This window comes from Pygoscelis adeliae, unplaced genomic scaffold, assembly GCF_000699105.1.
Source record: "Pygoscelis adeliae isolate BGI_AS28 unplaced genomic scaffold, ASM69910v1 Scaffold160, whole genome shotgun sequence".
Lineage (NCBI taxonomy): Eukaryota > Metazoa > Chordata > Aves > Sphenisciformes > Spheniscidae > Pygoscelis > Pygoscelis adeliae.
Genome location: NW_008824035.1, coordinates 9,110,985 through 9,133,203, shown reverse-complemented (window position 1 = coordinate 9,133,203; position 22,219 = coordinate 9,110,985). Strand labels below are relative to the sequence as shown.

General features: G+C 36.9%; 1 protein-coding gene across 1 annotated transcript in view; it reads right to left on the bottom strand.

The window, feature by feature from the left end:
* Positions 1 to 9,697: 9,697 nt before the first annotated feature.
* ATF2 (activating transcription factor 2) overlaps positions 9,698 to 22,219 on the bottom strand; it is a 48,176-nt gene continuing 35,654 nt past the window's right edge. The window contains exons 13-14 of the mRNA XM_009332576.1: positions 19,119 to 19,224; positions 9,698 to 12,384 (exon numbers count right to left, since the gene is read on the bottom strand). Of these exons, the coding sequence (XP_009330851.1) occupies positions 12,158 to 12,384; positions 19,119 to 19,224 (333 nt within the window). The 3' untranslated portion in view covers positions 9,698 to 12,157. The remainder of the gene's footprint in view (positions 12,385 to 19,118; positions 19,225 to 22,219) is intronic.

The window sequence follows — 22,219 nt, the reverse complement described above, 5'->3', positions numbered from 1 at the left end:
AATAGTTTTAGTGAGCTGTAAGTTTACAATAGGATTCCTTGTGAAAGGACAAAACTATCTGATCCCTTCTGAGCCCTTTTATCTGTGCCAAAAAGCATAATTTATTATGTGGTCAGAAGGACCACAGAAGGAAATTTCTCCTTTCTGTACCTGATATGTCACTGTTTTTTTCTGGGGGAGGGGGGGGGGGGGGAAGGGAGAAAAAAGTGTTATTTCCCCTTCCTTTAATAATAAAGTAATTACATCCCGTGGTTGTGCACATTTTGCTTATTGTTAACCAAGACACGTGGAAAGCCCCTCAACAAAGCAAAACTAAATTAGCAGATATCCAGGACCTAAATTGGCAATGCCAGAGACAATTACTAAGACTTGGCGACTTTTCAGCTGTGCATGCAGCAGTTTTATTTTAAACAAAATCAGAGATCACACAACTGATCTTGCAATCTGACTTGCACATCACCGCACCGACCTCAGATCTGGAATATTCAGTTGTAAACTCACGCGATCCTCAGTCGAACAGATATATAGGAAACTAATTCCTGGTTTAGTCCTTCCAAAATTCAGTTCCTAGTGGTTTTCTACACGCAGTAGAGATGTGATACCAATGCTTTCAGCCTGTGCAAATACAATGACTTCAGAATTCAGAGTTTATCTGCGGCAACAAGTCACTGATAAGAGGAGCCGTTTCCAAAGAGCCTTTTTTTTTTTTTTCCCCCCCTTAAACTCCAGTAAGTCAAAGAAATACGTGTTGAAAAGATGCAACCAAGCAAAGCTCTTGGGCGAACACTGTACAGTAGTGCATGAGCAGGGGGACCCAGGCCCTCACCATTTCAGTGTTGGTTGCAGCAAAGTTTCAACTGCCAATTTGCTGCTTGTTCTTAGAAAACAGCTTCTTTGGTCCACCAAGGGAGAACTGCTCTCCTTTCCGCTCTCAGGTGGGCATATTTTTAAGAAGAATGTGTCTTAAACTGTTTTAAGGGAACATGGGACAAAGAAATCCAGTTAGTTTGTTCCCCGAGAGTGTCAAAATCAAAAGCATTAATCCAGATTATCATGTTATACAGCATTAAAATTAATTTCCTCTTTATAGCATATAATCATTACCCAAATAAAGACAAAAAAACATTAAAAGTAACATTGCCTATGCTCTGTCCAGTTCTTTGAAGGAATGAAAAACATTGTGTGGGCGTTATATACCGATTCACTTACATTTGTATTTGGCTTGATAGCTTCAGAAAACATAGATGCAAAGTCTAGATGGATCATTACTAATCAGATTGCTTTCACTATTCTTTCCCCTTTATTTCAAGGTTTGATTGCATGGCCATTTGCTCTTAAGATTTCTTTTCTTTCCTGTGCGCACAACAGAACACCTTCCTTCTGCCTGTGAAGAATCATATCCTCTTCAAAGCATCCTACTGCTCTGAAAACTTGAGAATGAAGGGCAGACGCAGCCACACCACCTGCAAGACCACAGTTGTTACTGAGAGAAAGCCACTATTCTAGCTTTAAGAAATTGTCCCAGATCTAGGGATTTCCTCATGTATTTTTAGCTAGGACAGACAAGACAGATTTCTTGACGCTTTTCAGACTGCATTTGCCAACACACTCTGTTTTTGTCTACCAAAACGTGCTTCCATGACAATTTACTCCCACCTAAACCAGTGCTGCTCTGGTCCTGTTTCTGCTCCCTCCTCTTTCTTCGCAGCTGCACTGGCCGTTGCCTGATGCCATGGCCTAGGGAGATAGCCAGCAGCTTCCTAGAGGGCCAGATGAGTGCACGAGTGCCAGTGCCGGCATCGCAGCAAGGGCAGTGAGCCCACAGCAGCGTGAACTCTCAAATGACCCCCTTGGTGAGCTGTGCTGTGAGAGCCCTTGTTAATCGGACTCTTTAGTCTGCTGCACTTTGCTTCAAATAGCATACAAAACAAGAATCAAAATGAAGGATTTCTTTACCTATCCACAAAGTCCTTCACAGCCCATCAAACCGATGTCATGCCGTCTTCATCGACTTCTACATTAACGTCAGCAGGGCAGGTAAGATTTCTGCACCAGCCTGCAGAAGACCTGTCGGAGACCCTCAGTCTAATTACAGCCCTGGCGACCGCTGCTGCGAGCATCTTGCAATGGAACAGGGTAACATGGACCAGTAGATAGGGAAATTCACATAGTGCATGGAAAAAGCAGACCCATAAACAACAACAACAAAACCCCTATCACAATGGAGTGCAAAACTGTAGAAAGATGAAACACTGCAGAGCTCTCTTCAGTCAGCTCTGTTTATGAAGCGGGAGTATATCCATCGGCGGGCTCAAACCACGCGCAGGGTGTGACTGCTGTCTCCTAGCCCCAGTTTACATTGATGAATGCATTTAAATATAGTTTCAGTGCTTTTTTTTTTTTTTTAATTATTTGGTTTTGCTGTACAAGCAAAGTCTGTAATTCAACTCTAGAAGGTAGTTTATGACAGTTACTTTTTCAAAAGGCTATTCTAGAGGCCAACTTTTAATTTTGATATTTTTTAAAAGCTTATATTCTTCTCTAAGGAGTTGAGCAGGCAAATTGTGCTATGAAGAGGCTTGTACCATTCTCTGGTAGTTCATCAGAAGAGCAGCAGGGAATGGTTTCCCCTTATCTCCTTGGAGAATGACGAACCAGAGGGAAAAGCCTCCTGCCAGAAGAGAGACGAATGAACAGTCAGTGAAGCAGAGGTGGCTTTCAGCTTCTCTTCATACAGCACTGGCCAAATTAATATTTTTGTATTTTATTATCAAGTAACAGTAAGGTGCAGCCTGCCAACTCTGTTTGAAAGGTTATTCAAGCCTTAGCAGGGGAAAACTCCACTACCTGCCCGAGGCTGGCAGCAGAGGAAGGGAGGGAGTTCTCAAACAGTCAGGCAGCAGGCAGCGTGGCGTCCCAGCCACTACAGGCGCAGACTTGGGGAAGCTGTACCTTTCCCCAACCTCTCTATCTTCCTCTCTCAAGAGCTTCATGCGCTGTAAAATGTAGAATATCAGGGGGAAAAAAACCCAAAGCTTTATGACAATATAAATATATTTGCTCAAAATATTTAGCAGTTACCACTAGATGGCATTTTGTTCCTGAGAAATTAGAAACTCCCAGGTTTCGAATTACTTGTTACAGGCAGCAGGAAACAGTAGGAAATGGAATTACTTGCCTCATTCGGTTAATAATTTATTATCCATTGTCTTGTATAAGCAAGACATCACTAACACAAGACACTTTTTCTTGCAAGTGTATAAATCCCCTTTATTTAACTACAGCTTATGACTCTTCAACCCTCTGCTCAGTAGGTAGGGGTCTGAGCTGTAGTCAGCACTTACCAAAAATCTTTTCCACATTTTTAAACGAAAGACAAATGTAGGCCAATTCACAGACGTTGAGCATGCCATGGAAATCTGCCAGAAATGCCTTGCTCCAGTAACTGTACACAGTATTTCCTGTGTTATTTTTGGATAAACCTTTAATACAGATTGCAGTACAAAAAAATAATTCCCGTTCAGGAAAAGAGCTGTTACAATTTGATTATTATGAAATAATAATTTCATAATATTCAGTTATGAATATTATACTTTGCACCGGTTCATTTTAATTTCAGCTTGTACAAGCTGTGATGTACAAGATGACATTTCCATTCTTAATCTTTGCAGGGTGCAATGTATCATACCCAGAGGGGCAATGAAGTTCTACTGGGCACATCCTGGGGGTGACATGTAGGTAGCTTGTTTAACGTCCATAAGCCTCTCAATGTCAGATTAAAACCAAGCAAGAGGATTTCCTTTGCTCTGCAGCAAAATGGGAGACTGAGAAGTGAACTATTAACTTTTTCCTTAAAAGAGACTAGAGTACAGTTAACTCTTACTTACCGAAAATCAAAACACCTTCAATAAATGTACTTAATTTAATTTTGCATGTATGCAAATATACACAATATTATGAGGATGTTTTTTCATTAGATCATCATAAGTACTGCTGCTCTGGGCATATAGCAGCCTGTTTAACAGTTCATCACAGCAAAATGCAGCAATCAGAATATTGACATAACTTCATTTCCCACTGAAATTCTGAAAGGAAAAAAAAATCAAAAAACCCCAGAACAGAACCCAAAAGATACTCCAGGCATGCTTTGAAAAACAATTAAGGTTTTTTTGTGTTGTATAAAACTGCATACCAACATGCTTCAGAAGTGAACTATTAACTTTTTCCTTAAAAGAGACTAGAGTACAGTTAACTCTTACTTACCGAAAATCAAAACACCTTCAATAAATGTACTTAATTTAATTTTGCATGTATGCAAATATACACAATATTATGAGGATGTTTTTTCATTAGATCATCATAAGTACTGCTGCTCTGGGCATATAGCAGCCTGTTTAACAGTTCATCACAGCAAAATGCAGCAATCAGAATATTGACATAACTTCATTTCCCACTGAAATTCTGAAAGGAAAAAAAAAATCAAAAAACCCCAGAACAGAACCCAAAAGATACTCCAGGCATGCTATTTGAAAAACAATTAAGGTTTTTTTGTGTAGTATAAAACTGCATACCAACATGCTTCAGAAATACTTCACTGTCAAGCGTTTTTTTAATATATACTCAAGGTATCTAAAGTATATGTCTCACACCAAGGTCTCTTGCTCTTAACAGGCCTTCAGCTCCAGTGGCAACAGCAGTGGTAATTGCTGCTAGCTGCAGACAAGGGGCTGAATGGCTCTTGGTAGATTAGACAAATTATCAAAATCTTTCAGGGCAGAGGCTTATGGCAGCATTCAAATAACCCATAAACACTAATATCATAGATTTCTGAGCACTTGAAGAGTAAAATTGAGAAAACATTCAGCAAAAAAGCTTCCCTGCTTAGACTAAGCTACTGTAAGGCTCTAAGTGTGACAGTGACTTCTGAGGAGTAACTTTGGGCCTTAGAAAGAAATGCAATATCGCGTCAGAAGGGAAAAAAGAGAGATAATAGCTGGATCATGATGCACAGAAAGTCTGTGCATCACTCAGATTTTCTTTGACTGACTTGTGATTACTGACAGAAGCACTGATGGTGATTAGCAGCTGGCTAAATCAGATCCTGCTCTCATACTTGCTTGGGAAAGCCTCATTATAGAAGGAATCCAACTTCACTAGGGTAAAATTAATCTTCACCTCTTCATAAAACAGGCACAAGTTTCTCTGAAATTATCATTGTAGGAAAGCTGCTTTGGTTTAAGTCAAACATTTTAAAAAATGGCGTACTACAAAATTTTATGTGGCTTTGCATTGGTTTAGTAATGCACTTTTTTTAAAATTTTTTTATTTAGCTTAATACTATTCTCCAGCAACATGAGCTGGTCTGAAATAAATCAATAGACATGTCAAAACAAAACTTTACGCTCTCTAAAAGTTTGTGTTTATAACAATCTAACTGCCAAAGTGGTGACATTTTCTTAGGTAGACGAGACCCACGGGAGTTTATGCACCCTAACGAACATGTCCAGGTGCCTGGCGTATTATAAAGGGCAGTTACGTTAGGTGGGGGTGTGCCCTTATGCGGTAGGTGAAAACAACTACAACAAAATCTAAACTAGATGTGAAATTACAAGAGCAGGTAAAGATCATGCATTTCTTTCCCGAAACAAAATGACTTTGCCAGGCCTTTGGAACAAGGAAAAAGCCAGAGTTTATAACAAACTGGTACTTACGGTTTGAAGAGGATGTAGAAGGGAAGCATCCAAGTCAGTATAACGTGTTTCCATCCCCAGGAAGCCAATGCTGTGCCATACAATAGGCAGAAGTGACAAATACAACTATGCTGACAACTCAGAAACGGCATTCCAGTTGTGTGGTGACTGGAAACAGAAGTCAAAGATCTGTGGCCAGCAACCTTCTTACATAGCATTCAAGAGAGTGCTGCATAATTTATAGAAGAAAAAAGAGTTATGTCCTATTGGAATCAGAGCTCTGAAAAGTTTGGGTAAAGTGTTAAAGGCAGCGTGAAGAAATCTTTTATATATTCACACATATATTAAAGTCATAAATGGTAAACGTACTAGCTTGAGATTCATTAAATATTCAACAAAGTGATCAAGTGTTCGAAATGTTCCTCTCATCCAGTGAAATATATAGCATCTGTTCATCATTTACAAGGATTATCTATTTTTTCAGCAAAAATCATTAGCCCTTTAAAGCAATTCTGCTGAAAGGGAGGACAGAAAACAAGAAAACTGAAATATTAGCCTTTTGCTTGTTGTGAAATCATAACCCTGCTGACTATAAAGTTTGTTGGCATTTTGTAGACAACTGGAATGACTGTACTATATGTTATATTGCCTTTAAGAGTATCTTTCTCAACACGCGGGCAGGAATAACAGGATGTTTATACTACTTACCTCAAGTGAGATCAAAACATTCCTAACATCACTGTAAACATTTTGAAGAATAAGATCACCACAGAATGCATCTTCATGTCAGCGAGCGTGTCAGAGAAAAGGGCTGGCATAACTGAGCAGTGAAACACAGCACCTTCTTGTTCAGAGGGAGTAGTTGGCAAATGGTGTGGACTTTTTTCCCCTCCATTTCATTTTCTTAATTTATTCAGAAAGGCAATTTATTTTGCTGCTAAAGCAGAGGGCTCATTCTCTTTACTTGTCTCCCTTTTCCCCTGATTAGAATCCTAGAGGTAGGACACGGATGCAATTTCCCATTTTATTTTTAAACATAAACAAATTAGTAGGCTTTCTGAAATCATTCAGTTTCTAAAATGTATCGTCCAGTGATTTATCAAGGACAGTATTTTTGCCTTCAGCAATTCAGCTAAAGGGAGGGAAATACTATTTATATACGATGCCAATACTAGCTTGCAGCGAAACAAGAGCAGGGACTTTTTAGGCAGTCGAAAAAAAAAATAGACCTTAACTTTTGTCTTACAGGTAGCTAAACACACCCATCAGACTTGCATTCATTGCATTCAGTCCACCTGGGGACAGACGGTATTAAATGGAATTGCAATAGCTCACGTTTGTGCTTTGATGTATTAAGCTAGCCCTAGGCGAGAGTTAGGCGAGGAAAACCTGGCTACCTGCAATTCCGTTCCTCTGAAGGTATCTATGTGACAGCGCGCTCGTTCCTGAAGCTCATCTTCTCAGTCTAGCACCGACAGGTCTCCCTAAGCTGCAGAGTACTATCCTTTAAGCTCATTCATTGTAAGCTGGAATATCACCAGGCCCTGCTGTCCACAGTGGTTACAAACACTGCCCACTCCCTACTGTTTCTGCTATTGGTATTAAAAACAAACAAACAAAAGTTCCTAGAAGAAGCAGGACTCCTTTTCTTTGATTCAAGCTGTTTTGTACCTTGTATGCTTGTTACCGTTTCCGATCAGTCTGTGCAGCTTAAGCTACTGTCTCTTTACCTATGGATTAAAAATAATAAATATAGTTGCATAATGATTTCACAATGCTTTTCTGATTAAGTATTCATTCCCAGATTAAATTCTGTTATAGGTAGTTTATTTAAAAATTGAAGAACCTTCTGTCCCCTCCCTCCTCTTCCCCAAAAATGAATAAGAAAAAAGTGCTTGGAACAACATACATCAGCATTATAAAAATGGTGATAGAGGAGGGATAGAGACTTTGAGCAAGGTTTAAAATAAAATAACTACACAAATTGGATCGAGTTTGTGTGTCTTGTTATTCTATTGACAGCCATGTAATTAGATTATAACTAACCCCACACCTAAGAAGTCAGACACTCTTTTTGAAGAGAGTTGCACTTTGCACAATTATGAAGCCATCGGCATACAACCTGCTCGCATTAGTTGTGCGGAGCATCTGTAATGAAATTTTTTGCAACACTAAGAATTCCGCACTGGGGATTCAGGACATCCTTCCAGAACTAAATCTGTATTTTGTAACATATCTCATTCTAGGAGGATGTCAATGTCAAGATTTCATAAGCTTCTCCTATCTATTTTAGCTGAAGAAGACAAGATATACAACGTGCAGAAATTCCTTTCCTGACCACTAACTTCTTGAAATGAAAGTTTGCTATAGAGAGTTAACACAACCAAGGAGGAAGCAATATGCAAAAAGAAGAAATTCCACACTAAATAGATAAGCACTTTCTGGGGCTCATCACACAGCAAGAAAAAATATTTTGAAGAGGAAGAAAGTGAAGAACAAGAAAGGTCATGATCTTGAACGCCATGAAGAAAAAAAAAAAGAAAAAGAAGTCATATTAAAACCTAAAATTAGAATTAAAAGGTCAGGAGACTTTCTATAAAAGAATATCAAACTCTGAAAATCTAAATTATTTTATGATAGTGTCACCTGGACCTACCCTACACAGTGTTATACAAGACACAGCTTAAATAAATCATACCTGTATTACTGTTGATACGTCAGTTAAAAATAAATGTAAAGGAAAAGACTACTGTAAGCCAATCTTACACTCACTGTTCTGCAATGTAAATGAGTGCAGTTCAAATTATTTCTCTACTGAGGGAAGCAACAGGCAGCATACAAGTGCAAACAACCTTCATTAGACACATTGTCATGAGTATATTAATCATGTCAAGAAGCATTGCTGAAGTTTCCTTCAGTGCAATTTAACATACCTTACTTTATTAGGATGCACTTAATTTCACTATGTTTTCTCCTCATTATCATTTATGATGACCAATTAAAATGCTTGTGTCTGTCTCTAAGCAAATTACTTCTGTAATTCTGGTAGCTGAAATCACCACTCATCCGACACTTCTGTCATCTCGTTCCATGAGCGTAATATCTTTCTTTGCCCAGCCTCTATTAGCATTTTAAAGAGAAAAAGCTCACTTGGATTGGATAGTTATGTATAAAACCGGGTCTTTTTACAGTGTAGACAATAAAAACTGGGTTGGTTCCCCCCCCCCCCCAGGTTGCCCTGTTACACAGCCTTCGTGTTTTTCTCCTTGGCGTGACAAGCGTAACTCATATAGTCAGAAAAAGAACATAACGAAGCAACAGAGGCCTTGGGCATTATTCTCATACCGGGCTCAAAGTTGTGTGCACTTTAATTTCCTTTGGTCAATACGTGCAATAAATGCAAGTACACAGCAACTTTACCTTTTTTTTCCCCTCCAAAGCCTCCGTATCAGAGTTCTGTCAAGAGCTTTTCAAACGATGACGTAACAGGATATGCCGCACCATATATCATGTTTCCAACATTCATAAATAAGCCCAAACCATTTTTAATATTCTAAAAATCAAACGTGAGGGCATGATCTTTTCTCAACCTTTCACAACAAAACTGTGGCAGTTCATCTGACTATAGCTGTTATTTCCTAGCTTCATGTAGATTAAGGTAAGATTAAGATATCTGGAAGCTAACTGGAAATTCTCATTACACGCAACGCCTTTGCTGTGGGACTCACAGCAAGCAAGAAATGGCTGAGCAACATCTGGGATCACCAAGCTGTGTTTATGAACTCCTTTATCTGCGGATTAGATTACCTTGGGCTCCCGGAACTAACGAGATATAAGGCTGATTCCTCAGAAGCTGATAGAACTCAACTGCAGAGCAGTGGAATTCGGCTTATTTTCTAAGGAAAGATATGTGTTCTTATTTACATAACATTATGTTGACATTATAGCAATGACTTCCAGAAAAACGCTGTAATTGCAAGGATGAAGAAATAAGTCTGAAGACAGTGCTGCCTTTTAGAACAATTATAATTTCATTAAAATAGGAACATAACTTAAAGATAGATTTTATTCTCTTTGATGATTTACTCATGCAAACTGCACATAAAAGAAAACAGTACAGTTTGTGAAACATGTCAAATGTAGAGACCCAAAATGCTAAGTACAGAAGTAGTGTGACATACGTCTCAAAACGGAATCCATGGTAGTACGACAAATAACTTTTCTCTATTTGCTGAACACAGATTTTAATGGTTCTTTTTCCAGCCCCACTGTTAAATTCATTAACTGTTTACACGTCTCCTATACACTTATGTAGACTTATTTTACAAGCGCGACAGTTTTGTTATAAAAAAACTCCACTTATATAAATATGATTTAAAAGCCTTTGTGTTTAGGAGATTGATTATAGTATAATCAATGAGGCCTTATCTAGTCCACCAAAACTACAATGAAAAGTGACTGTATAGCTTTCTTGCAGAATTCACATTTTGTGCCTTTGCAATTAATTTCCTTCTCACAAGAGGTCCATTGTATTTCACCACCCTGGAAATGTTCAGTAACTGTTACAGCTTTTTATACTGAAATTGGGAAAGTAAGACTTTTAAACACATGAGGTTACCAACTCAACTTTCTTAGTTTTAAAATACAAAATATTTAGAATCCCTATTATTTTCATGCTTAAAGCCCTGCAATGATACATATATGACTTAGATACTTCTTTGTCCAGTTTTCATTATAGTATGGTTGTATATATATTGTAGAAATTATGATTTTCCTGTGGATCAATTACATTTTTAGATTTAAAACTGAATCAAATAGAAACTTGATGGCACTGACACTTAAAAACACATAGTATAGTGTGGAGAAGGAAGAGCAAATGAACTACACAACCCATTATAAATGCATTAAATCTTTGTTATATACATAATGGAATCCTGCTTTACTGCCAGTTGCTACTATGCATCTGTTTTTGCTATTATACAAAGTTTTCCGACCTGAAAGCACACATCTACTTTTTTTAAACAACTTAATCTATTGTAAAATATTGTACTGTATTTTGAACATGAGTACAGAATCAAAATAGATAATGGCACATTTAAAAAACTCAGTATCCTACAGATGATTGGATAATGAGAAAAAGTGTACCTACAATCATCTCATCAGAAACAAACTACATCATGGAATGTTAGTTATCCAAGTTCGCACAGTAAATAACATTTTAAAACTGCAATCACCTATCAAGCCAGCATCACATTGAAGGCATCTTTAAACATTCAAGCAAAAGACTGCTGGCATTAACTACTGAACCATTCTCACGCACACACCACACACACCACATTATAATTACATTGTTTCCAAGATACGGTAGATACTGATTTTTTTTTTTTTTCCCACAAGAAAGGTATCAAAATTTTTGCTACTAAAAGATGACAGTGCTTACACAAGAATTAAGTACAAGTTAGCTTGCAAATACAAGACAATGACAAAAAAAAGTCTTGAGTTGTCTGAAGAAGGATTTTAGGCTTTTCTGGCATCCAAAACCATGAGTAAACTCCTTAGTCTGCGACTCAAAAACCCACAAAATATCAACCTACTTTGGAATACTAAGTATTCCATATTTGATAACCCTGTATTTTACAATATGCTTACTGGTTTCAGCCTAGCAACAAAGGATAGTTATAGATATCTGTTCTGACTGGAGAAATAAAGCTCTCCTCCCCCCAGAATGAAAGTGTCGGAGGGGAAAAAAACAAACCACCTGACATCAATTTAAAATAATAATAAAAAAAAAAATCAATCTATTTAGTAATGATCCTCATCTAGGATACGTATGTGCATAAGAGTACTGTATCTCATATACTGTACTGGCCCTATTAAACAAATTAAAAACCCCAACAGTTAAAAAGCCAACCAAAACGCTATACATAAACCAACCCAAACGTTTTTCTCCCAATGTTCTTCCTCTCATAATGTGCAAAACAACAAAAAGGCAAAAAGACTAAAAGCAAATTTACTGTTACTGTCTTTCTCTTGCCTAGTGCTTTATGACCTTGCTAACGTTACAAAGTCAATAGGGACTATGCAGAACTTTGGTATAAAAATGTCACATAATATTACTATCACAGTCTTGGGGATCACCTTTAGTAATTCACCCCAATGTTTGTTGAAATAATACCAAATTAAAAATGAAATAAACCACATTGTACTGTACACACACTTTACACGTTAAGCACAAAAAAAACCTAGTAAAACTAATAATTAAAAAAAAAAAGTCTTTTGCAAAGAGACTAGAACTGGTGTTCTGTCTCATCTTCACCTGCCAATCTTTAAAGCCAAATTTAAGTTGGATTTTTAAAAATGAGTAATTTTAAGCTACAATTTCTCCTAGACGGAGACTGGTCTTTTGTTGATTTCCCTTTAAAGTCACAAATGTATATCTAAGAAACTGATGCAATGCAAGTTTTTAATCAACTTCCTGAAGGCTGCGACTGGGAGGGAGGCGCCATGACGATCTGGGAAAGCACCGGCTCTGTGCTCTGGTCCGCCATCTGGGTGAGAACGGAGGTGGCCACCGCTTCTGCCTTGGAAGTTGAGCTTACGCCGTTGGAAGTGCTGACAGAACTGTGCTGAATAGCTTCCGTGTGTGGACTGCTTGGCACTGATATGTCTTCCGAACTGTCATCTTTGTCTGCAGCTGAAGAAGAAAAATTCATTTGTTTTTTTCCCTGGAATGCACACCACCACGTCCCAGGTAACAGCAATCATCCCCTAAATAAGTAAAATTCATGGTGTAACACAGCAGAAATTGCAAAAGAATCTTATTTTCATTTTTTAAAGAAAATACTACTTTGTAAGCAAAAAATATGGACTGCAGTATGGAACATTCAGAAAACAAGAACATTTTCACATCTTCAAAGTCATGATTAAAACTGTCCGATCTCCTGCCTAGTAAATCAGCTGGTGGGTACCACGCCTAATTCTAATGATGAATGCTTATGTCAATAAGCAATATTTATAGATGAAAAATGCCACCAGATCTCTTGGTGCTATATGAATTGGCTTTAGATTTTTAACGTATACTATTTACTGCATTTGCTTCGTAATCAAACGAGAGTAATTCTACGTTCAGTAATTCATACTTGTGATCATGAATATGATAGCTGAAAAAAATGTTACTGACACCACTATACTAATGGGACAATACTTCCACAAGTTTTCAACCAACGTTCTTTTAACAGAGTGAAGTTCAGTAACTTCTTTAGTATACAAAAATGCCTCTCAGTAAGATTTAAAATTGTTAAAACGGATTTTAAAAATATCTTCAAGAATACTTCAGGTGTTCTCCACAAAACTGAAGTGAATTAGCCACACAGTTGCATCATTTTTTCTCATGACAGAGGGTAAACAGATTAAAAAATAATTCTCATTGTGCAAAACTAGAATTTAGAAAATAAGCATGATTTAAAATGTCTTTCTTGCATAGACATCCTAGTCATGCTAAAGTCATCCTTTTTTTCCAGAGCTGCAAAGGTTAGCCAAGGCATTATGCGAACACTGTCAAGCAAAAAGCTGAGCTAAAGACTAAAAAAAACAGAAAAGAAAATAAGCCTACTGTTTTTCCCTCAAAATTAGAAGTATGAACACCGAATTTAATTATAACTTTTTGGTATCACTTTGTGCTACTTAGTGTTTTCAAGTATTTTTCACAATAGTTCTATACGCTGATTAAACCCAGTACGCAGATGGAATACTGTAAGTCCCTTTTAAAACACTATCGACTATTGTATAACATAGCAACATAGAAAGATACACACAAACATAGCCAGAAGCAGCATGAACTATTGCTTGTGACATAGCAATGGAACAAACCTTGATTTTCTCTAGACTTGTCTTTGCAGTCCCTTTCAGATTTGCTTGAGATTGGCCTACAAATTCAAAAGTTACTTAGGGGAAGAGAAGGGATGGGAAAGGACGACACTAACACTAAAAGATGAACAACACCATGGTATCATAGCCTCATTTCCATAGAAGACCAGGCTAATAGCAGCAACTAAAAGGAACACGAAGCATGAACAAACAATGATGAAATGAAGTTTATGATGTACTGAGGTTTATACGACATACTTGCTACGGGTAAGAAAATTCACTGAATTAGCAAGTCAAGTCCCCAACATAAAGATCTTTGAGCAAACCCTATGCATACTAAGAACACACTCCTCTTCAAAGCCTGAAAACAACAGTTCTATTATCGACCACTTCCGGAAAAGAACGGTAAGGTCAAAAAGGATGGGTAAAAGCAAGCAAAACTGCCATATTTCTTTCTAAGAAATACTGCCTACACGAACAAGCTAGCAATTTCTCTTATACCTTTACTACAAGAGCATGGACATAATCGTTTGAAAGTATCATAATGTTCTTATCCATGAGGCCAACTATTTTACACATACTGCATTTTTTCAAAAACAGATCTTTCAGGCATTAAAGGAGATAGAGACAGATGATATTGAGCTAGGCCTGCTGACAATTACCACATATCCTAAGGTTACATGGTAACTGTATAGAGCAAGAGGAAGAAAATTAAAATACTTCTGAAAGACATTTGTGATCCTTAGTAGGATTTGCCCACTCAAGAAGAAAAAGAACATGAACGAGTGCCAATTCAGTTAACACTATTCAACAGGATTTCATCTTTGCTACGCATCTATCAAGACCTACAAGATCTCATGTGAAAACAAGTAAGAAGGAACACATGCAAACTTTGTCAAAAACAGAAACTCTGGTGCCACTTCCTGAAAAATACTGAATTACTAATTATGAGAGTAGCATATTCTTCCCCTCAGACAGAATGAAATGGCAGCAAGTGGGACGACAGGTACCGAATACAGTCTCCCTGCCGTAACACCTGCTCCTCCTCTTCAGCGCTGTTGTTATTCTCCTATGAGTCTCAGTCTTCCTATTATGCTTCTTTTGCTGATCCCCGATTTCCTTGTTGGCCAAATCCTCCTTATCCTCAAGAAAAAGGGTTAGTTTTAAATGCTACAAGCCAGAGATAGAGAGGAAGTAAAGTAGAACATTATCTTTCAGCCAGAGAAGGAAGGTCTTCCGTTGTTCTGTATCCCTTAACATCTATGTTGTTAACTTAACTCAAAAGAAATGTCTGTAATAATATCACAGTGGTAAAGAACATGGGAAAGGCTTGACTTTCTGATTTTGATGGGCTCAGGAAGCCCATATATGCAATGGAAGAAACAGTTATGAGAATACTTATGATCACCAATGTACAATGGAAGTTTTCATATCATTGAGCAAATGAACAAACATACTGCTGAGGAGACAAAAGCACACGATTCAGGTATTTTCAGATGCCAGGGGCTAGAGGCGAGGAGCTTACAGCAGACAAGTGATTGTATAAGATGCAGACCTAACACTAGTTTATGGTAATAAATTTGACTGCAAGCGTAAATCCTTGCAATAACTACAAAGTAATATTTAGAAATGAGGTGCCACCCTAAAGAATAGCTATTTAGGTTTCCTTCAAAATCCTTCCTTATGTAGCCCTAACTTTACAGGAATAGCGGCCAAAAACTGAATACAGAACTCCATTTGAAGAATTAAAACCAAACAAGAAAATGTACTCAATGAATAGAGAAGATACTTAAAGTCACCTCATGACAAAGGTGACTTCTTAAGCCTGAAGACTGGGAATAAAGAACAAAGGCTTTCAGAAGAACACAGGAAAGTCATATTTAAATTCTGACAGGTTTTTTTTTCTTTTTTCTTAGTTGACCAGAGAATTGCAAGGCACAGGACTATGGTTTCAAGAGCGCAACTGATACATACCAGAATCATAATGTAGCTAACAATGTAGAAAAAAGCCTAGGCTTTTTCGTTTTCTAATGGTTCCCCCAGCTTTGCCTCAAACCAAGGGAAATGCACGGTCCAAATTAGAAATGAATCTACAGAAGTAACGTGTGCTGTACATCAGAAGGCTGAAAATTTACAGACCTACATCACATGAACTTTCCTGAAGGCTACATAGTTCCTAGACAGGCTGCATCATGAGAAGAAGCAAGCCATTTTGGTAATGGAACACAACGTGGGCTAGACTGAGCTATAGAAAAGATTTAAAAAATACCAAACAAAGCACAGAGGAGACTTTTGAGGATGTACTAAAAAGCACCCTTTTAGAGTCATCAAACATTGCTATTATTTGCTTCTTAGCATTGCTTACCAATAGCTTCCAGTAAGGCAAGCAAAGAGGGATTTCAGTCTTCAGAAGAAAAAACCCCACCCAAAACCGAAATGGGAGCAAGTATGTAAGCATTGAGATGTGATCCAGAACTCCTTTCGGTCCCCTGGTAATCACTAGAAAGGAAGCCTCACGGTAATTCTCATCAGGCCACCCGTGGACTGTAGAGGGACTCAAGCCTAGAAATGCTCACTTCCAGTGAGTGGGCCTTTGTGCATATCCCCTGCAGTCACTGAAGGACTGTCGACTGTCCAGAACAGGCTGTAGGAACGTAGTGGTTTGAGTGGTTCAAATTATTCAAGGTCTGAAAGTGGTTAGTCACCTTCTACCATTTGTTTAAAACTAACTAGAGAAAGAACACGAAAATCCCTATTTGGTACTACCTACATTGCAGTCTCTATTTATCTTCCTTTATATCCAGTTTTGTACAAATGTTCTTGAATATTATGATGTCCTTTTGAAAAATATGAAAAATTCCTAAAACACCCTTTAAATTTTTTTTTTTTTTTTTACAACTCTAATTTTCACAACACATTTTCTTCTAAGAAGTTTTCACCTTTTTCCTGTTCCAAGTCCAGAAAAAATTTGAGAAAATATAGGAGTATTGCAGAAGACTTTCAGAAATAATCTGGTATAGAAGAGCTAAAATGAAAAATAAATGAACTGATTTCTCCTATACACAGCACTCCCCCGCCCCAGTGTTTAAAGATGCATTCAGAACCAATAGCATCCTTTTTTGGGAAATAAAGTTTACACTGGCTGGAAACTCAAACATTGCAACAGAAATTCATCCATACTGCCTCAAAGCACAATAACCATTTTCCTGGTTTCTCTGTCCTGATGACACCCTCTTTTGAAGCAGGCACAAAACTTTTTAAATAAGGAAAATACGATCCCAAGAACAATGTTAGAAGAAGAAAGGGGTATCTGCACTGTCGTGCTTTTCACTTGGCCTGAGACAAAAATGTGCCTGGGAAATCCAAAAGATCTTAAAAGATATGTAAAAGTAAGTGCCAAAAAATACCCTGAAAAGCAATAGATTTATTTGTGCCTATGTCAGTGCATCATACATGAAACTCCATTAAATAGTGGACTTAGCTGTTAAAACACGGTCTGCATAGTATAAAATAGCACTGTCTCAGCAGCACACAATATTCAGCACTGCAGGAGCTCTGTAATCTGTTGTCTTCAATTTCTTCCAGAGACACAGCCTGTTAAACCACTCAATACGTTTTTGAAGCAATTCAACTTAGATTACTTGATGAACATAATACGTTTATTTAAAAATACTTTCTATGAACACCATTTTCATGAACGTATTAACTGAAACCATTTTTTCCTCTCATAAATTGTACTGCAGGTAAGTAACTTTGCCAACATGCTTTCCTAACAATAGTCACACAGAGATAATGTGACAAAATCCTTTCAGAGGGATGGCATTACAGCTATCATTCATGTTGAACTTTGACTTTCAAGAGACTTTTCAAGAAACTAGGTGAGCTATGCTTCCGATCTCCTTGCTTACTATTGTTTTATTTTTTTCTAAAATGTAGGCTTTTTCCACTGACTAATATTTTAGTTCTTACTCATTTTGCGTTCTTTATTAAACGAGGAACATTATAGTCCTTTTCTGAGGGCAGAAAATAAGCATTACTCAACAGGCCGTTCATTAATTCTTCAACGAAGAAATCCTTAGCATGTAATTAGTTTACCAGTTTAAGACTTATGTTTAAATATTTTTCATGCCAATTCAGGAAGACGCATCCTCAAAACATCAAAATTCAAGAAACCTACAGTTTTTTGTTTTTTTTTTTTAAAAACCTTGCATGCATAATGTTATCCCCTAGTAGCTTCCGTACGAAATTATGTTGTTCTGTCAGATGGGAGCCATAATGGCCTCATCCCTGCAGCAATCATTGTTAATATAAATCCCAAACATATTTCTATACTGTTCCAATTTACTCCAAGATGCTATTTTCCGTCTTGTCAAAATGACTGGAGATCAAAGGACCAAGATTTATGAGCTCAAAACTGACAAAATCAGTATTCTATATATATATGGCAATAGAGAGTTGCTAAATCTCCTGAATCTTTTAAATTAAAAAATATTGCCCATTCTGATGAAATTGCTTACAATGACTACAAGTAAAGATGGTGGCCATTAAGTTTTATCGCAAGCACCTGAGGATCTGTTTGCATGCAATACAAAATGTTCCTTTATTCTCCTGAATTACTGACACTGGCAAATTAAAATGAAGTGGCTACATATGGCAGAAACAATCTTCACATTTACAAATATCCTGAAATATCACTAAATCATAAAAACGAAAGCTGTGGGTTATATATTATGAGTGTTGCCTAATGCATTCCCAGCTCAGTTATTTGTAACAAATTTGTGTACAATGGACAAAATTGGCCATTTATTCTACAGCAGCAGCAGCTGGTTCTGGCACTGCGTATCATATCCAAAAATGAAGTTACAAGTCAGGAAAGCGTAATTAACCTTTAAAATGCTGGAAGGATGAAAATCAAATGAGCACCTTTAAGTAAAAATATGTATTGGAAAAAAAATGCTACTGAAACTCTCAGTATTCCCTTCAGTATTAGAACTGCTTTTTAAAATACCCTGTTTATAGAAAAGTAGTTGCTTAATGTGGAAATCAAAACAATCTAGAAGACATTGTACAGTAGGAGCCATGAACCTGCATCTTATTATTTTAACGGCTTGACTGATCCTGGATGTTATGGTAAATGAGGACAGCTGTTATATTACCTCTACTGAAATCTCATTACGATGAAGAAAAAAACCCCACAAGGACCTTTCACTGTACAAGGCTAAGATAAAGTATAAAAAATGGTTTATCATGTTCTCTTAATACTTTAATTATATTTTCCAAAGCAAGTGTAGTAACCGATAGTCCTTAAATGCTAATTATCATATGCATTTATTAAACCAGCATAAACCGTCAACGTTACACAACACTTCAACTGAACAGACTTAGAAATACATTTCTAAATATCACATATTCATTCCTGTCTTCCAGTAACCTCTGAGATTTTTTTTTAAACCTTTAATGTAATTTTAGAACTGCACTTCTCAATTTTAATGTTCATTCAGTTCACTTTGGCAGTATTTCACTGATGCAGCCTAAGGCTATAGGTAATGGAACATTACTCACTATGATAGCCAGATTTCTTCTGCATGGCGGTTACAGGGCAATCTTTATGAGCCAGAAGAAGCTGTTTCAGCTGTGCCACTTCATTTCTCAGCAGGGTGACTTCATTCTAAAGGAGAAGAAAGTTACGTACTTTACCAGGCTCAAACTACACACTTTTTGAAGGTAAGTATTAAGTTTTATAGGATTTTCAGTTGTTCATTTAGGGGTAGATAAAATACAAGAAGTTTCCATTTGGTATATATTGCAAAAATATATACATTTCTTTTATCTCAGAATACTTAAATATTAGCTGAAACTTGGCTAACTTTATTTTATGATTTTCTTAAACCAGGAAATGCTTTTTGGAAAATACAACATTATGTTTTTCAGTTTGCAGATGCAGACTCTACATATAGTCTCATTCACATGATCCAGCTACTGTAAGACTCTTCTGCAAGGTTTTGTGATGAATTCTAATCAGAGTAAACCTACATTTAACTACCCACATTTAACAGGTGCCACAGCCAACATTAAAAAAAGGTAAAAACAAAAAATCAGCCAATGCAGAATGATTTTTGGTGACGATATTTGTACTTGGGACTTTTAAAATGAAAATCTCGTGTAATGGAAAATAATTTAGTAAAAGTCTAAAATATTAATTTTCTCTTTGGCCACCATACATAAACGTGTTGTATGAAGGAATAATTCATAATAATGACAAAATCCTGAAATGTCGGCTTATGTCACTAAAGCAGAGTGTAATCTAGGAGACAGCACTTGCAGAATCTAGTAAGTGGGTTCATTTCCAGGCTGCGCCTTTCCACTATTGGGTGACCTTGAGCAAGGTCATTTTACTTCTTTGTGCTTCAATTTCCCCATTTGTAAAATGGAGGACAGCGATACTTACCTTCCCTGTAAAGCAGTTTGGTATCTACAGATGAGAAGTGCTACGTAAGTGCATTATATGTGACAATCCAAATTAAGAATGGTACGGCATTTTCATAGATCCATTTTCACTTAAAACAGTAGAAAAATGTTTATGTACCTACAGAAACAAGTTACCTGTAATGTTTTGTGATACCCATATCTTGCCACGATATATGCTTTTCATGGGTTGATTTCTTTTAAATATAAATCCTTTCCACTGATACTTGAAGTTACTTAAACTATAAGAACCTTGGCACATTAGCATAATATACCACACACATGACATAATTGTTTGGTAAATGCATATGTTTATGCATTAAAGAAAAAAACAAACACAGGAAAATTGGATTGCAAATAAAATTATGTGGGGAAAAACCACGAGAGAGTCATCTAGTTACTTGCAAGCTAGAAATAAGGCAATGCAGTCAGACAAGAGATGAATTATAACTAAAAGGATTCCAAAATAAGGAAAATAATTTTTAAGAACAGAGTTTATTAGGTTTAATTACACTAAGTAACATAGTTTATAAATACTGTAACTAAAATACCAGATTTTTAAAAGAAAAGCTCCTCTGTGTCCTCTCTCTCCATTTAAGGGACAAAAAATTTCAAGCCTTTATACTTGCAAAATCCTCTTAAATTAAAGGACTACTTTTCTATTCAATCATTTTATTGTGCCAAATATCCCTTTAAAGAAACTTTATATTTAACACAACAACAAGAGCTGAAACAAAGCCAAAATCTGACTTCACGGACATTTCTAAGGAAAGAAAAATGCGATTGCAAACAAAAAAAAAGTTGTAATGAAAAAAACCCAACCAAAAATCCCACAAAATCTCTACCAGCTGGCATTACATGTCCTGATATCTTGGGCTGTTAAGAAATCACACTACTTCTGCCTCCAGCTCTCAGTCTCCTCTTAGTTCACCATGTTATTTACTGAGGAGCCACAAATCTGGATGCCAAGCAGGCAGCTGCACAGAATCGACATAGCTGGGGGGAGAAAAAGAAAGTGCTGATGTGGTTTTGAGACACTTCTTGATAATCTACAGAAGCAGCAATGTCCAAGAATATGAAACATACTTCTGTTAGTTTAAAGGAACGTTGGCAAAATAAGTGATCAAATCGGGAAAAGGTTTTCAGAAATTTTCTACCTTCTCTCCCACATTTTAAGGAAGAATTTTATACACAAACAGCACATATCATTGTTTATCAGTGTAAGTAAAACAAACTTTAATGAAAAATTTTTGAGAAGGTGGTTTATAAATTAATGTCAGTTGTACTACAAATACTAAGAATTTTGCTAACAGAAATAGAAAAAGCAAATATATTACCTTACATTAAAGCAGATTTGAAAAAATGGAACAGCAGTCCTATACTAAAAAAGTTGAGGTGTTCTCATTGAATATGTAGCTAGCATTGTTAATAACATGAACACTGTTTCCCCACAGTGCTATATGCAATGCACAAATCATTCCTGAAAGTAGAATAGAGTACGTCTGCTAGACACGTGGTACGTGGAATGTCACAGGAAAGCAATCCATGGTTGCTATTTACATATTACCGGCAAGAACCACTTCTGACTGGTAAAAAAGGGGGTCATTAGAACCAGTTCCTATACACATTGTAGTTTTCTTAGCATGTATGTGACAATAGCAAGTCTTTCCATCTCATTCGAAATATGTTAACATGTGGTGGTCTTTATGGAAAACAGGCTAACAAGAAGAAACACATGGAATAAACACTTCAACCGTTGGCATGGAGAAAATATTATTTCGAGTTTTTGCACTGGAAAGGTCCTCCTCATTAATGAGATATCAAGTCAAGTGTAGGCATCAACATTTCTTTAAACAAGCATGAAATATACCTCACATGCTGTCTAGAAGGGTTTTTATGTTCCCACATTTCAAAATGTGCTAACATTAGAAAGCAGGTTTCTGGAGGAAAGCATATCTATTTTTACCTGCGCTCCAGTTTTCAAAAGATACTTTGCCTTCTGTATTCTTATGAAGATACACCATGTAGTGTACAATATGTTCTTCTGTATCTGCCTATTTCTCCCAGGATCCAAAATGCGTATGTAATAGTGGGACCAGATTAATCCTTACTCAGCAAGGTGTAGAACAGTATTTGTGAGGTATTATTTACCAAAACTATCATCAGAGACAGGTAAATGTGACTTTTGGGGATAGGGG